General features: G+C 34.8%; 2 protein-coding genes across 5 annotated transcripts; one reads left to right on the forward strand and one right to left on the reverse strand.

Annotated features, from left to right (window-relative positions):
• The first annotated feature begins 642 nt into the window (after positions 1–642).
• Positions 643–13,223, forward strand: LOC120072857 (histone-lysine N-methyltransferase SUVR5). 3 transcript variants are annotated; one of them, XM_039025377.1, is made up of 11 exons: positions 643–1,216; positions 2,519–2,821; positions 2,942–3,052; positions 4,303–4,413; positions 7,648–10,413; positions 10,839–11,000; positions 11,441–11,557; positions 11,680–11,783; positions 11,867–12,004; positions 12,459–12,546; positions 12,755–13,223. In XM_039025377.1, exons 1-11 carry the CDS (start codon positions 719–721, stop codon positions 12,836–12,838), a joined length of 4,482 nt encoding a protein of 1,493 aa, XP_038881305.1. In that variant the 5' UTR covers positions 643–718; the 3' UTR covers positions 12,839–13,223. The 3 variants fall into 3 exon arrangements, with proteins under 3 accessions (XP_038881305.1, XP_038881307.1, XP_038881308.1); XM_039025379.1 differs by having other exon boundaries at positions 11,680–11,777; XM_039025380.1 differs by having other exon boundaries at positions 1,082–1,216; positions 2,514–2,821.
• A 163-nt stretch (positions 13,224–13,386) lies between these two features.
• Positions 13,387–15,025, reverse strand: LOC120072858 (transmembrane protein 220). Of its 2 annotated transcripts, XM_039025382.1 has the most exons (3): positions 14,841–15,020; positions 13,827–14,165; positions 13,387–13,526 (listed from the first exon to the last, which is right to left on the reverse strand). In XM_039025382.1, the coding sequence occupies exons 1-3, from the start codon at positions 14,929–14,931 to the stop codon at positions 13,450–13,452; spliced, it is 507 nt and encodes a 168-aa protein (XP_038881310.1). In that variant the 5' UTR covers positions 14,932–15,020; the 3' UTR covers positions 13,387–13,449. The 2 variants fall into 2 exon arrangements, with proteins under 2 accessions (XP_038881310.1, XP_038881309.1); XM_039025381.1 differs by lacking the exon at positions 13,387–13,526 and having other exon boundaries at positions 13,565–14,165; positions 14,841–15,025.
• Between the last annotated feature and the right edge of the window lie 2,719 nt (positions 15,026–17,744).

Below are 17,744 nucleotides of genomic sequence, written 5' to 3' on the forward strand. Positions count from 1 at the left end.
GTTGAGATTGATTAGCCCTTATGACATCTTTTAATAAAAGGTATTTCTTCCAAAAGCATATCTCCCTCTTAATTTATAATCTAATATTTTAGGAAAAAAAAAAAAAAAAAACAATCAAACCCTACAACAAAATTCATTCAAAGAGGGTTCATTTATTTGTTTTTTTTCCCATCATTAATGTTTGAGTTGGCTTAAGTTCTCTTAAGTATGAATTGAAATGTATAATTTAAATATAAGTGAATGAAACATTTAAGTTAAAAATTACTTTTTTTCCTTAATTTTTTTTTTTAGAAATAACGATTTAGTCATTTTACTTTAATTTATAATGATTTAACTATTGTAATTCAAATTTATAACGATTTAGTTTATATTAAGTAAAATCTCATCAAACATCAAAGTTGTATGTATAAGAAAATTTCGAGTAAATGTATCTAAATTGTGAACAAGGATTGAATTGATACTTATTAACAAATTGTTGTAAAGTAAATCGTAAGAAATTGTTAACAAAAAATTGAAGGATAAATATGAGTTGTTAGAGAGAGGTAAAACTAGAAAAGAGTATTTAAAAGAGAAAAAGGGTAAAAGTGGAAATAAGAAATTACAGACATAATGGTGACACCGTTGGGGAAATTGGGTTATGAAAAAGAGTTGTATTTTGGGAGGAATGAGCAAAAAGGAGTAGAGATAATGGTAATTACAAGCTTCTTAAGTTACGATTATGGAAGTGGTTCCTTTGTCGGATGTTCAACATGTTGAAGAAGAAGACTCTGATTCTGCAAAGATTTCTGGAACTGCTTTGTTCTATGACGGACAATCTAACAACTGCATCGATCGTCAACAACAACCAGCGCCGATGGCAAATGGTGGACTCAGTGACTTATCGCTAAATGTGGGGGTCGACCAAATTAACACTAAATGTGATTTTCAAGGGCCTCCTGAATTTTTGCCTGCTTCGGGGCACTGTAGTTCGGATTCATATTCTAACTATCTCATGGATGCTCAAAAAGCATCTTGTGCTTCCCCTGATTCTGAATTTGATGATGCCAACACCGATAATTACTCCACTGAATCCTGTTTAGCATCTGAAAACTCTCGTATAGTTGTTGATACCATTGAAGATGAATTAACTACCAACAGCAAGCCAGAGGAGTTGTCTGTTTCAGGGCCACACCCAATGTGGTTGGAAGGGGATGAATCTGTGGCGCTTTGGGTGAAGGTATCTCCCTACCCTAATCTCAAACTTCTCAATTTATTCCTTCACTAATTTCTCTCTATGTTTTTTCTTTTTAAAATTTTTATCTTGGGGAGTTTAGGGGTTTATCCAGTATGCATGTATGTTTAATCTCATTCTTTTGGTTCTTCTTGTTGGGATGATGCTAATTCAACAAACTCATAGTGTTACGGCAGTTGTGCTCTGTGCCATGCTAAATTGCTAATCCAAATTTTAAAGTTATTATAATGCTGTCAAATCAAATGTTCTCTACTTCAGTATATTCAGTTCTTGTATGAGCCTTGACATCCAATATGAATATAATTAACATTACATGCTTGCATAATGATGATTGTTAGGCATAGGCTTCTTTTGAAGCTTAAGCGAACTTGGTATAAGAGGGGCCACCTTCCTGTTTGTGGTCTTTATGTTCGATTATCCTCTAGGCTTCCACCCATTTTAGCAGCTTCCTATCATTTTAGCAGCTTCCTATTTTCAAGTCCTCCTGTCCTGCTCACAATTCGTGTTTTGATGCATTATCATGCACACTCTTGATCTTCACAAATGTGCAAGAACTTAGCCCTTGATCAGTCATCTTATTGGATTTCGTTTTGGATGTTTATACAAAAATTTCCAGGAGGGCTCCTATATTATTTTCTAGAAAGGAATTCATGGAATCAAGTAACCATAATTGGTTATGATTAAAGAATTGTTGGAGTTGGTGGAATTCCTGGATGGATGAGTTAGGTTAAGTCTTGCTGTGGTTGGACTTAGAAGCAGAAATTCATCTTTGATTTAACAATACTGACGTCATCATGTTTTTTCATCAATGAAAAGGACATAGCACTGAAGTAGAGTGGTGCGGCAAACAATCTATACTCTAAAGTGCATATTACAACCATGATTTTGGGAGGAAGCAAAACTTCAATTGGTTAAAGAAAATGTCATTAGATGTTACAAACTGAGTTGAAACCAGAAAACAACTTTTAAAGGATAGTTACTCAAACATGCACACTAACCTTTTGCTCTAAAAAACTGTTCTTCAAAATATTTCCGAACAGCCTATTTTCGTTCTGAATGGTTATGGAACCAACATTCCAGATATTCTTCACTTTATAGATTCTTACAGTGGTTTTTCATTCCCAGTCATCCTGGGTTCATATTGCCGATATACATTATAATTATATTGAAGATACCAGTATTTTAATATGTTTTGTTATGAATAAAAAGTGTCTTCTGTTGAATTGTATCGACTAATGGATTATCGTTTGATTTTATTTTCATTTTGAAAATTCTCTCCAAGTATAGTGGAGAGGGAAGTGGCAGGCAGGAATTAGATGTGCAAGGGCGGACTGGCCACTATCTACTCTTAAAGCCAAACCTACACATGACAGGAAGAAGTATTTTGTGGTCTATTTTCCACACACAAGGAACTATTCCTGGGCAGATGCGTTGCTTGTTCGTTCTATTGAGGAATTTCCTCAGCCTATTGCTTACAAGAGCCACAAAGCTGGTTTAAAATTGGTTGAAGATGTAAAAGTTGCAAGGAGATTTATAATGAAAAAACTTTCTGTTGGAATGCTGAATATCATAGACCAATTTCACCTTGAGGTTTGTAATATGGTCCACGCTTCTGTATTCTGTTTATCATTCCAATGAGTTAGGCAGTTACTTGAGTTTTTATTTTCCTGCTTGTTCATTTTTTAGCTGTGTTCAATTTAATTGATGTAGGCTCTAATAGAGAGTGCACGTGATGTAACGACTTGGAAGGAGTTTGCCATGGAAGCTTCACGCTGTAATGGTTATTCCGATCTTGGTAGAATGCTCATGAAGCTGCAGAATGTAAACTTCTATTCTTCTTGATGGTATATGAGATTGAAATAACAAAAAGTTCATTTTGATTTCATGGATTGTTATTTCCCATTTTTGGTGATTGGGAGTTTATGCTGCTGAGTGCCTTTTCAATTGAAACTGATTCAGATGCACCTGTATATTTCTGGCCCTTAGATACCTTTCGTTGTGGCATCTTTTTGTCATGATATAAATACTAAAGGCTGACATAGATTATTCACAGGAAAGATCAAGGAGAAGCATGCGTTTCCATCTAATAACTCGAGTGCAAATATGATGCAAGTGTCGGCGATTACATGACAAAATAGTTAGAGTGTAGACAGGTCACTTCGATTTGGTTTTCTTTAGAAGGAAAATGAAACTGCGCTATTCAGTTAGTCACACGTGCATACCGAATAATTATCTTCTTCTTTTGTACAAACTGTTTAAAATTGCATTGGTTTTGGTTTTCTTCAAACTGTTTTGGTTTCCGGTTTTGGGCCTCACTCGTATATTTAGTTTGGCTCAGATAATGATCATTTATAGTTTTGGACAGCATATATGACTTGGGAATACCAGATATATGACGCGTGCAATGCATGTTGGACTTTTAGGTCCCTAGTTTATATTATATATATATATATATATATATATAAGACTTGTATTTATTGTGTTTCTTAAATTTGAAAATGCATTTAATAGCATAAATTGAAAATTGTTGTGGTGTTGAACTTTCGAAACATAAAAAATAACTTTGTTTGGCAGAATCCAATTTTCTATGCCTATCTATTATAGTGTTTGAGAATGTTTTATACATGAAGCTTCATTTTTCAGAAAATTCATTTTGTGTTTTCATAATTTTGAAATCTTGAACTTGGAAACATTAGAAGAATACCATTTTTGAAATAATGCTCAAATGTGAACTCAATAAATTTGTATCATGGGTTCTAAGTATTTAAAACATCCCTTGTTTCCAAAAACATGGAAATGAAAGAGGACCAGATTCCCAAAGCCTCCTTACATTTCAAAATTCTGATTAGGATTTTTGTCGGGCTCAATTCAACATTTTTCTCTGTGTCACCCATAGTTGATTGAAAGGTTCGAGTTTATTCCAGGGTTTGTCTCAACTATGCCCAGGAAAGTTTTCTTTTTAAGATCTTTCTACAGTGTTTGGACCTACGCTTCAACTTCTCTTAGCTCTCCTATTCCTGTGAATGATTTCTCTTTTGGATAGTGATAACCCAATGTTCTTCCATTTGCAGATGATAGTGCAGTGCTTCATAAATTCAGATTGGCTTCAAAATTCTTTGCATTCCTGGGTACAACGATGTCAAAATGCTCAAACTGCAGAAATGATTGAAATGCTCAAGGAGGTAACACTTTACGTTACAATCTGGTTTTTTGTCTCCATATTTCTACTTGCCTCAAACATGTTGTTTTGATGGAAAATGAAGGGGAAAATGCACTGATTATATTATTTTTATTCCATTATGTTATTTTTGTGGAGAAGGGAGGAAAATTGCAGGGATAAATCTGTCCTTTTTTATTTTGATGGGAAAAGGCAACGATTTTCTTTGGGAAATTGTCAGAAATAGCCTCTTCAAGTTTCATCTTTCAAAACTAGCACATTTTTTAAACTCATTACAATAGTTTTTCTCAATCATCGATATTTACATAAAAATTTAACTTTTTCTAACTTATCGATTGTAACGAGTTTTTCTCGATCAATCTCGCCTGAGATCGACCATCAATATTTACATAAAAATTTAACTTTTTTCTAATTTATCGATTGTTTTGGACTTTCTCGGTGAAAGCTCAGGCAGTTAATACCGAGATTCTATCAATTTTTCTAAATATTATGCAATTTTTCCAAATTTTATATCAAATCTTACCTATTTTTTCAAATCTTTCAACCCAAACATCAAATTTGCCAAAAATTAAGTAAGATTTGGGAGATATAAAGATCTCGGTATATTTCGGACAAAATTAACACCGAGATTCTATATATTTGGGCTTACTCGGTGAAATCTCGGGCATATTAACACCGAGATTCTTTATATTTTCCCAAATCTTATTTTTTATTTACAAAATTTCAAAATCATAGTGCATTTGAGCTCCATCTAAAAAATCATAATTGGTAAATTCATTTAGAAATTTGGAAATTCACATAATTACGGAAACAAAAATTAGGGTAAAGATTTGAAAAATTATGTAAAATTTTGATATAAAATTTGGTAAAAATAATTGAATTTGGATAAAATTTCAAAAGATATAAGATTTGGAAAGATTACATGATATTTGAAAACATTAGTAGAATCTCGAGTTTAATATTGCCCGAGATTTCACCGAGAAGGCCCAAAACAATTGATAAGTTAGAAAAAGTTAATTTTTTTTAACTAAATCTCGATGGCCGATCTCGCTCGAGATGGACCGAGAAAAACTAGTTTAATGAGTTCTCAAAAACTGTGCTAGTTTTGAGAAGTGAAAACTTGAGGAGGTTATTTCTGACAATTTCTCATTTTCCTTCCGTCCTTTTCTCTCTCGAGGAAAAGGAAGAACAACCAGTTTTCTTTCACTTGATTAAAGAGAAGATAATGAAGTTGTGTAACATAGACGTTTGTATGTAAGTAGCATAATGTCAATAATTTGTACTCTTGAACTTGCTTAGTGTTGTACACTTTCTTGAGAGTTTGTGAAAACCATCACCAGTTGCCCAGCCCACCCACCCACTGGATGGCCTTCTCGCCTAAGTGTGGTGTAGATGGTAGGATATCATCCAGTCAGTCTTCACACTCAAGATCAAATGTTTTGGTTCTAAGTGAAACCTTCAAACTAAGTGGGATGAAGGTAGGATGAAAATGAGGAAGAAAGGGCTCACCCAATGCTTTCTTGCTTTATATGTAAAAGGCACTTTACTGGAACCTTTTAACTCGATCTCTTATGATTTCCATCCTCTGTAAGCTTCTGCCAGAGGGACTATTTTCCCTTGGATTTTGATAGTTTTCCCAGACCCTAATTGGGGCTCTAATACAAAAATTATCATGGCCTTTTGAAAGGTCAGTAGCCCACATCGGTAGCCTTTTCCTTTGTCTCTCACCTGAAATGACCCCTCTCTAGCACGTGACCTAGATGGAAAGACCTCACCTAGTCAGCCCTCATAATCAAGATCCAAGTGTGTAGATTGGTCCAAGTGGAAGCCTTATTCCCAAGTGTGATAAAAGTAGAATAAGAGTTAAGGAGAAAGAACATGCCCTCGGATTCTTGCTTTAGATGTACTACAACTTTTCTTGATCCCTTTCTGACTTTTATTAAAACTTAACAAAGGAGCAACCCTCCTTATTAGTCTTTGGAACATAATCTTTGATGCTCTATCGCTCAACTCTATCGCTCACCTTCCTCCTCCCTGCCTATAGAATAGCAATGGGTCCTCTTTAAATAAAACCCTGCCCTTAAACTAGTTCAGAAGATCTAAATTGCCTCAAGTTAGGTAATAAAAGAAACAAGGGACTTGAATATATATATATATAAGTTATAACCCTATCTGATTAATTAACTAAACCTTTTTAAATTAAATTCCCTATTCTAAGCCCCTACTGTGGAGTCCCCATGGTTTGGGTGATTCATGATTCTCTTCAACTGCATGTTTATCAGGTCTTCCTAGAATCATGGGGGGTTTATTGCAAATGAATCTCTTAGTTGGTGGCTTCCTTAATCCATGCAAACTCTGTTACATTTCCGTCTTGTATAGGATCTCCTGGGATTTGGCTTCAGATCCAGTTGTGCAAATTATGAAATCCAGCTCGTTCAATCATTGGTTTTCTAGCCCACATGTGCATCACATGCTTGTTGCTTACCTCGTCTGCCCAGCCCAAGTGTATTCGTAGCTGCCTCATGTCTCGCACCCATTTGTTGCTTTGTTGTTTACTTGCTTGTTTGCCCCATGCGCTCTGCCTTGTGCATGGTGCTGCACCTGTGCTGTCATTCCTGATACTAAGTCTACTCAGTCTCCTTCCAACTCTCTGGTTGGTCTATAGTATGATTCTAGCCTCTTTTTATTATATTAATAAAAAGTTTTATTTCCTCTCAATATATATATTATATATATATATATATATATATAGACAGTGTGCTCAGATCTTTATGTATATGTATACATAAATATATATATACACACACATATATACAGCTAGCGTGCTCAGATCTTTGTGTATATGTATACATAAATATATATGTATATATATACACATATATACAGCTAGCGTACTCAGATCTTTAAATAGTTTGGAAAATAGAATTAAAATTGGATTTTCTGTACTAGTTTGCTATCAGCTAGCGTGCAGCAGCTCTAATAGCTTGTTGGATCCTCTTTTACTTTTAATTCTCTTTTATAATTCTTTTGTGGTAACTTTCTGGTAATTTCTCTTGAAGTGCTGTGTAATTTTGTAGAGACAGCATCAACTGCCTAACTTTTTTCTGAATTAGGAAATAGAGAAATGTGATATTGAGAAATAAGCTTAAATGATCCAATTTTGATGGCCAAAAGCTATTGCTATATCAGAAAGTTTAGTGATCTAATTTCTCTCTCATTTTTTTCTCTGTTTTTTTAGGAATTGGCTGATGCTATTTTGTGGGACAAAGTGAAGTCTCACGGTGATGCACCAGTGCAGCATACTTTCAGTTCTGTGTGGAAAACCTGGAAGCATGAAGTTACAAAATGGTTTTCCATATCTCCCACCCTTCCCATTACGAGAGACAAAGAGCAGCAGACTGTTGAAGCTTTCTTAGCTACAGCTCTCCAAGTTAGCAGGAAGAGACCCAAGCTTGAAGTTCGTCGTGCAGAGGCACATGCTTCACTGGTGGAATCAAAGTGCTCAGACCAAGCTATGGCTGTTGATATTGATTCTGTTTTTTTCAATAACCGAAACAGTTTAAATGCTAAATTAGCATCTGAATCTCACAAGGGAGAGGCAAGGGAGATCGTTACATCAGCAGGCTCACTCAGTACTGTACCTTGCAGGTTGACTGGGATTGTGGTTCAAACTGGAAATTTGGATCTAGCCTCTTGCAAGGATGTGGAACTGATGCCTCGAGCTGAAGTAGTTGCAGAAAAATCCTTAACTTACGGTAACAAAAACAGACAATGCATAGCTTTTATTGAATCCAAGGGAAGGCAGTGTGTTAGGTGGGCTAATGAGGGTGATGTTTACTGTTGTGTGCATTTGTCCTCTCGTTTCACTGGCAACGCTGATAAGAAAGAACAGACTCGTTCTGTTGAATCACCAATGTGCCAAGGTACTACTGTTCTTGGAAGTAGGTGCAAACATCGATCCCTGTTTGGCTCCTCATTCTGTAAGAAGCACAGACCAAGGAGTGAAACAAAAACGGAGTCCACTTCCCTTGGAAATAAGCTTATTGAGAAGCAACAGGACATTTATAGTGTAGAAGACACTAGTAATAAAGAAAATCCCCTTGGAGTGGATGAGGCTGACGTGATCAATAATGGAAATAGCTCATCTGACAAGCTTGAACATCATGGAAAAGATTCTATTGCCTCAGAGCTTCGACATTGTATTGGGTCTTGCGAACATATTGACAGTAATCCATGTTTAGAAAGCCCAAAACGTCATTCCTTATATTGTGAAAAACACCTACCTAGCTGGCTTAAACGTGCAAGAAATGGTAAGAGTAGAGTAATATCGAAGGAAGTGTTCATGGATCTTTTAAGAGACTGTAACTCACAAGAGCCAAAAATACATTTGCATCAAGCCTGTGAGCTATTTTACAGGCTTTTCAAAAGTATTTTATCACTGAGGAATCCAGTGCCTATGGAGGTTCAATTTCAGTGGGCACTTTCTGAAGCTTCTAAAAATTTGGGAGTTGGGGAACAATTTTTGAAATTGGTAGGTCGTGAAAAGGAAAGATTGAAAAGGATATGGGGATTTGATGCGGAAGATGCACAACTTTCCTCGCCTTCAATGGAAGCGGCAACTTCAGGGCCATTATTAACTTCAGGTAATTGCGGTGATGATATGAGTATCAGATGCAAAATTTGCTCAGAAGAATTTCTTGATGATCAAGCACTCAGTACTCACTTCATGGATGGTCATAAAAAGGAAGCACAGTGGCTGTTCAGAGGTTATGCTTGTGCCATCTGCTTGGATTCGTTCACCAATAAGAAAGTTTTAGAAACTCATGTGCAGGAGAGACACCATGCACCATTTGTTGAGCAATGCATGCTTCTGCAGTGTATTCCTTGTGGCAGCCATTTTGGGAATACCGAACAATTATGGTTACATGTAGTTACTGTTCATCCGATTGATTTTAGATTGTCAAATTCTAGCAGGCAGCAGAATTCTTCTTCTGGTGAGGATTCCCCAGTCAAACCCACGCAGTGTAATATAGTTTCTAAGGCTAAGGACAACAAGAATGTAGGAGGTTTACGAAAGTTTAACTGTAGGTTCTGTGGTTTAAAGTTTGATTTACTCCCTGATCTAGGTCGCCACCATCAAGCTGCGCATATGGGGCCAGGTTTAGTGAACTCTCGACCTGCAAAGAGGGGATTTCATTATTATGCTTATAAATCAAAATCTGGGAAACTTGGTCATCCTAGATTTAAGAAGACTAAGGCAGGTGTGTCAAATAGGATCAGAAACAGAACAAAAGCTAGCATGAAAAAACATATACAAGCTTCAAAGTTACTAAGCACAGGAAGTATAAATCTTCAACCTCATGTGTCCCAGTTAGCAAGTTCTCGTAAATTGACCCAAGGTTCAACTGTTGCAAAGGCATTGGTTTCTGAGATTCAGAAAAGAAAACTATCGCCTACCAATATTGACATTTTGTCTATTGCTCAGTCTGCCTGTTGTAAGGTCAATTTTAAAGTCCTTCTGGAACAGAAGTTTGGAGTATTACCTGAATATTTTTATCTTAAGGCAGCTGAATTATGCAGGGAAAAAGGCAAAGTTAACTGGTATATCAAGGGATTTGTTTGTCCTAATGGATGTGAGACATTTGAGGATCCTCTTTTGCTTGCCCATTTGATGCCTCATCCAAACAGTTTTGGTGACAATGAGAATGCACACACTCCCGATCCTGTGAGTAGCAAATGGAAAAGTCATGGATGCAGTTATGTCAGCGGTTCTCATCTTTCAAGCCAGCAGTTTAGAGAAAAAGCTGTCGTTTTGTGTGAAGATATAAGCTTTGGCCAGGAATTAGTTCCTGTGGTCTGTGTAGCTGATGACTGTCAAAGGAACCCACATCACATGTCTCTGGCTAACTCTGGTGCTCAAAATGTTGGATACTCCATGCCTTGGGAGAATTTTACCTACATTAAGAAACCATTGCTTGATAAATCCCTCGCCATTCATACAGAGGTAGTCATATATGAAATACATTTTGTCTTAAGGCAAATGCTAGACTGATATAAATTCTTGAATTCAATGGACCTTTTTTTTTTCTTCAATATGAAAATTATGTAGATTAAATCTGAGTTCTCCTTATTGTGTTATTGTTCATGAGACATTTCTGTACTTCCTTCTGATGTTTATCACCTTATGATTTAACTACCAAATGGGTTGGTATAAATTTCCTTGTACAATATGCATATGCATCCTTAGTTGAGAGGTCGACAGATCATTCATTCATATCAAATAAGATAGTGTGTATTGTTCTGGCTTTGGTGGGGTTTAATATTCCTTTATATAACTTCTGAGCATCGTTTCTGACTAAACCAAACTATGATTGTAAATTTTCAACGTACACAATGTAAAGTCACTTTTATGTTTGATATCATGCCCAGAGTTTGCAGTTCGGATGTGCCTGCCCTCATTCACTCTGTTCTTCTGAAACATGTGATCATGTATACCTCTTTAATAGTGATTACGAAGACCCAAAGGACATTTATGGGAATCCCATGCTTCGCAGGTTCCCCTATGATGAGAATGGTCGAATTATTCTGGAGGTATGTTTTACATTACTTTCCAGCCAACACAGTCACGTTTCTTTAAGTACTAACGTTTTTTGATCTACTGTCTTACACTTTATATTGTTTATTCCCACCTCCCCACTCTTACTTTAGTTTTTTTTAATTGCGAGTTTGTTAAGTTTAATTTAATTCACTTTATTCATGCTCATTTGTTGCTTGACGACTACAAATTTGTTATTTTTATTTTATCTTTATATGAAATATGAATGTGTTCAAGTGCACTTTCTTGACCTTAAATAAACTTGCAATCTCTTTTGATTTTGTTCATTCATCTGCTGTTGCATCATCTTCTCTGGATCATTGCGAATCTATTGGCCTTGATTCTTACGATCTCTAAATTTTAAAACCTTAATTTGTTTTGTTCCAACCATTTAATGTAAGATTAGTCTTATATTTAGTTTTTTTTCTTTCTGCAGGAAGGTTACCTTGTCTATGAGTGTAACGAAATGTGCAGCTGTAGTAGAACCTGTCCAAATAGAGTGTTGCAAAATGGTGTTCAAGTGAAACTTGAAGTCTTCATGACGGAGACAAAGGCAATTTCTTCTTTATGCGCCTTATGATATTTTTTTTTTTCCTGCTAACTTATGTATTTACCTCTAGTTTCCTAGCTGGTGCTTTCAGAAGTTTCTTATATGAAGTTGTAAAAACAATACAGGGATGGGCAGTGAGGGCTGGTGAAGCAATCCTGCGTGGTACATTCGTCTGTGAGTATATTGGGGAGGTGTTGGATGAGCAGGAAGCAAACAGGAGACGGTACAGGTTTTTATCATTTTTTGAAGTTCTCTTTTTCAGTTTTTATCTTTTATTTTTCTCTATATATGATTCAAAATATCTTTTATTAGGTATAACAGTGAAGGCAGCTGCTATTTCTTGGATGTGGATGCTCATATTAATGACATTAGCAGATTAGTTGAAGGATCAGCCAGATATATTATTGATGCCACAAATTATGGAAATGTTTCGAGATTCATAAATCACAGGTGAGCAGAGATTTGTGTTCCACATATTTTTTCCACTCGTTCAGAAATTTGGTAATTTTAGCACGTAATTCTGATTCTTTTGTGGCCATTTTAAGACCAACCAATTTGCTTGGCAACAAGTTTATTCTATGCTCGGGGATCATTTCTTTTGAATTTCCAGAAAGCTGCTAATCAGTTCCTTCAGAACTTACTTTTACCACATGTTATATGCGAGATACATGATTTATGGAATAGGCTTCTGGCGTTATTTACCTCCTAACTTTTTTATGTTAAGTTTCTTCATTTATCTAATAGCATTTAACTGATTGTACTGGTAACAATTATATTAATCATACATTTTTTTTGTGTTATTTTTCAATGTGAAATTTTGAGATTCAGTTAATGTTGTAACGTGTATTTTTCAAGAGATGTACAAATCTACTTTATTACAATTGAATTTCTTCATCGTTTGCAGTTGCTCGCCAAATCTCGTGACTTACCAAGTTCTTGTCGAAAGCATGGAATATCAACGATCACATATTGGATTGTATGCAAACCGGGATGTAAGTGCTTGCTTCAATAGTATGTTGGATTTCAGAGCATATTTCAGTTTCTAATGATTCTGCATCTAGTTTTAACTTTTGGGATACATATTCCAATCAAGTTTAGAACCTTTTATTGATTTTCTACTTATTTTTATGTAACCAAGAAACATTTTATACACGCAAAGACAATCTCCATATTAAGACTCCTGTACATGTATTCGTGCAGATAGCTACAGGTGAAGAGCTGACATTCAATTACCGACGCGTACTATTGCCCGGAGGAAATGGCTGTGAATCTTCAAGTTGCTGAGGCCTCATCTGAAGAACAAGTACAGCCTATCATTTGAGGGAAAAAGATCTGGAGCTTTAGATTTTGGAACGAGAAGCAAGAGGGGTTCCGAGAGTGCATGCCCTGCACCGTTTTAAGGTTTATTCCCTCATCTAGCCAAGCAACTCCCTCAGCCTGGAAACTATACCGTTGAAAATCAGAGGAAAATGGCAAAACAAATCTTCTGTATGTAGGAACTTGTTACCGGTTGAAAAGATGTCGATCCCTCCAACCTTCTCTAGTTTGTAGTTTCGGATTATCTTACTTTCACTACTGGATCTACTTAGTCTAGCAAATTGTAAATGCTTCTTTTTGGTTTTCTAAAGTTTTAAGGAAGTTTTAGGAATAAAAATGTTCCTTTTTTCCATTTTGGCTGTTGTGATGGGTTGTTTTAAAGTGTATCATAATTTACAACTGTGGCAGATCATTCAATTATTGATCAGAAAAGACCAATTTTACGGAGATTTTGCATTATAAATTGGAAAAATACATGGAACTAAAGCAACCAATGTTGAACTGAAAAAACATTCTTTCCAATCTTCCATTTTCTCCCCCCTTTTGAAGTTTGTAGAGTAAGATTTGTGCAACATGTTTCAGAATTTCATTTTGCCCTTTTGCACCAAGAAGAAAATGGGAAGTCCATAACTAAATGCCACCAACCATGCCATTCCTGCGATCACATTTTCATACTCAAAATGACACATTCCAATTATAAGCATCCTTTAGGCTTAAAAACAGAACATAAATTTCTAATTTATCATAGCTTATACCAAAGATTAAAATAGTTCGAATAAAATATCATTTTGGTTCACGTATTTAAACGATCAATTTTATGGGGATTAGAACTGAACAACAAATAGTATTTTAACCAAATAGTTATTAATGCAACATTCAGGAAGGACTAAAATGAAATTTAAACAACAGAAATCTGTCTTGAAACAAAAAAGTGAAGAATGAGCTATAGCATTACCATATGTGAGATATCTTGGAAACTCTCTTTTACTTTTACTTGTTCTGTGAATTCTTGTGGATGATGATGATGATGATGATGCAGCTATCAGATGTAAAATCATGGAACACACAACCAACCCACTTCCTGTTTTCTCCCTCACCACTCTCTCACTTAAATCTAGAGAGAGAAAACCTGCAATACCATTCATATAATCCTCTGCTACCACCTTCACCCACAAACATATTCCAAATCCCATTGTTGCCTTAGCAACATGTTTCATGGCTTCTATGGAGACATACCATTTGAGAAGATTCACAGCACAAGCACAACCATAAAGTGGAACCCATAAATACCAATCTGCTCAAGACAGCATCAGAATTAAGAAAAATTATTCAATGACTGTCACAAGATGGACATTTTTTAGTAATCTTGAATAACGGTTTAGATGCACGTTTGAATAATAACTCGTCAAAAACGGTGCTTTTTGTTGCACATTAGATGCTAAAGCATGGGTGTTTTGTATCTATTGAGTATAAAATAGGTTGTAATTGTTATTGTATAGCGGTATCTGAAAACATGTCTTGGAAGCGCCTTAACTCTCATACTATTATCATAAATATACAAACAAAAATAGTAAACGTCTAAAAATATACGCATATGATTGCATTGCGATGCCTAAATACATACTCTATTCTAATAAATCATTGTAGCGAGTAGTTAAATCATAGTCTCTTACTGTAAAAATGGTTGCAGTACGTGTAACGAATAGTGAAAAATTCACCCATTCACATGTGATGTTCCGGGTTTGAAATACATTTCATAACTTATTTTATTAAATAGTATAATTGATACATTACCCAAACACAATTTCAATTAGTTCTCAAATGGAGATCCAGTTCTAGTCTAGTTTTTCATCAATTTTTTTGTTTTCAGATCATTATCAACAGAAAACAGCCTAAGATTTTGAAAAGTTTGGATCTTTCATTCCCAAATTTGTTGATTAAAGGAAAAGAAGAGAAGGGTTTGAAATACCAGGATCATTAAACTGAACAGCTGTGGAATAAGCAAACAAAAACCCCATTAACAGAGAGCAGCCGCTGTATAATTTGGAGGGTGTTGCCATTTTCTCTTCTTTTTTCGAAGCTTATCCGATCCAACAGCAAAACCCTTTTTGGTCAACGCCATGCCCTTTTTGATTTTGGTTTAAATATGATATAGTAAATCTTAAGTTTAGTTGTATCAGACATACATAGCTTAAGGTTTCCTTTGTCAGTTGAAAATTAATATTACTCAGATGGGTTTGGTGGAAAGTTGATAAGTAATCATCTCTAAGGTTTTGTTAATGAAAATTTGATGCAGATCTTGTGAAGGGCTTCAATTAATCAGTGTGTATGACAACTTGATTAAAACAAGTTTGTAATCTAAGGTAGCCCAATTGAACTAAGATTGATTAGATATCACAAAACTAATTCAAATTTCTTGAGTAGTCAAACTATTATGAGTTTTCACTAAATTGAGGAGTGAGAATATAATAAGAAATGATGATGATGATTGAGAAAGGAATATATGGAATTAGAAGGGTGCAGGAATGGGCATGTAATGCCTTATGATTTGGCAACAAAAGCATTATTATTCTTTTTGCATGGTCCTTGCTCTGTTTTTGTTTGAGGGTAAAAGATTATTTTTTCATATGGTTTGTGACATTTGCTTATAAGTGGCAGGTGAATGAAACAATAGAAAAGTTAAAAACTTGTATCAATTGGAGTAAAAAAGGCAGTTAAAGTTGCAGTAAATGTAGTTGTTATACCAAACCAAAAGCTTTTATGGTATTAAACAGCTATTAAAAAAGAAAAAGAAAAACCAAATATAGGAGAGTTTTGATAATGGAGAGTATTGGAGTGCTTTTTCACTCCTTTATTTATTTGGTGTGCTTTTTTTTTTTAAATTAGTATTTTTCGATGGTTAGGTAATATGTTAACGTATAGTCACTCTCATATAAATAGAATTAAGATGACATAGTTATTGATATATGTAGATAGTGATAAGACAATCAATAGAGATCAGACACTTGTATGACTTCGATTAGAAGTCTAAGATTCTTTATACGTATCTTTGTTATATGAGACTCGATATTTGTTGAATGAAGTTTATATTATCTTGATAAAATATCTAAAAATGATTGAATGGTTTTAAGAGTACAATAATGTATATATATTCAATGTATCATTCTAACAAAGTAGTTATTAGTATCATCAGGAAAGACATTATTTTTGGAGTAAGGCACCTTTCACAACCTTTCTTTCTCCATAATGTGGCCCCTTCTACCCATGTAGTTTTTTATGATGAAGAGAATTAAGTGGAGACAATATACTAAAGTTATTGAAGGGGACACCACTTTTCAAGTAAAGACCCACCCAAATGAACACACATGAATATAGTAGGACTCCAAAATTAGATGGCTATAGATGATGTTGGAAATGGTTTATCATTTATGAGCCAACCTAGATGGAAGGCTCTAGAAAGTTATTGATGTTATTAAAGATGACTTCTAACTAACGAAGTTTATCTTAACGAGAAGGATTACTTTGACAAAAACTAAATAATAGTCTAGTCAATAAATAAGTCGAACATAACTTAACAAGTTAAGATATATGTCAACAATCTTGGGATTAGAGGTTTAAATGTTCTACTCCTATTTCTGGTTGAATTTAATGTGAATATACTTACAAAAAGAATGTTTATCCTACTATTATAAAGTTATCAATAAACCATTTGTAGATTAATATTATTTCATGGTATCAAAATAAGAGATGTAGAAATGAAAAATAGAGTTTGTGCATTAAAAGTGAAAGGTATTTTTGATATGGAAAAGGGTGATTAAGTTTATAGGTTAGAAATTAAATAAGAGTATGTTGAAAGGAAATGTTTGCCAACGAGGCCACGACCTATGTAACATTTGGAGTAGTCACCATTGGCCCATTTTTACACCAAATCACTACTCAATTATTTCCCTCTCCTACCCCATTTATTTATCACAATACCCTCTATTTCTATTTCAATTCTTTTCAAACACATTAAATGAACTCTCTTTAATGAAATGGTTAGAGTTACTTCCATTTTCTATTTCTTAGAAGTACTACTCATTATAGAGATTTGATCTTCTGACTTGGAAAGAGATAGTTTATGCTAATTACTATATAAGTTATGCTCTCCCTCTAGTCTATGGTGAAGATATCCAAAACACCCATTGCGTCGGAGTCCCTCAAGTTCGAGGTGGGGAATCCTCGAATACACGAGGAATGAAGAGGGAGTGGAGATTTTTTTTTCTATTTACAATTCGGAGCCAAGGAAGGGGATTATATTCCTTGTCCTGACCCTAGTCTCGGGCTCGTCCCGTATCCCTACCCCCCTCCTCGACTTTTGTAGACTTTAATTAGGATAATTATGGATGTTTTAATTATTTAAGATTCCTTAGATGTTGTAATATTTAAGATAGGGTGTTCTAGTTGTTGATTTTTAACCTTTACAAATCATGAGAGTTTAACATTTTAATTAAATTGCATGTGTATTATTGTTTTTATTAGCAAAATTGATAATATTTTATTTAAATGAAAATTACATTGTAAATGTTTAAGGAATTATTAAAAATATATATTTTAAACTGAAATAAAAAAATTGTTAGAAGAAAATAAAGGCAGAAAATTTTTCTTCAAGAGAACCGATCCCTGTGGGAAAATTTGGGGGATGAGGAATGGAATGTGGGAGTGGGGAAGACTTCCTTGTCCCTGCCCTACCCTGTAGACATCTCTAGTCTATGGTACAACATTATCCACTTTGAACATGAGCTTTCCGAACTTTTTTTTTTGTTTCATCCAAAAAGACTCATACCATTAGAGATAATTGCACGATATCTTCCCCTTATTTACTCAATGTAAA

Source organism: Benincasa hispida, chromosome 3, assembly GCF_009727055.1.
Source record: "Benincasa hispida cultivar B227 chromosome 3, ASM972705v1, whole genome shotgun sequence".
Classification (NCBI taxonomy): Eukaryota; Viridiplantae; Streptophyta; class Magnoliopsida; order Cucurbitales; family Cucurbitaceae; genus Benincasa; species Benincasa hispida.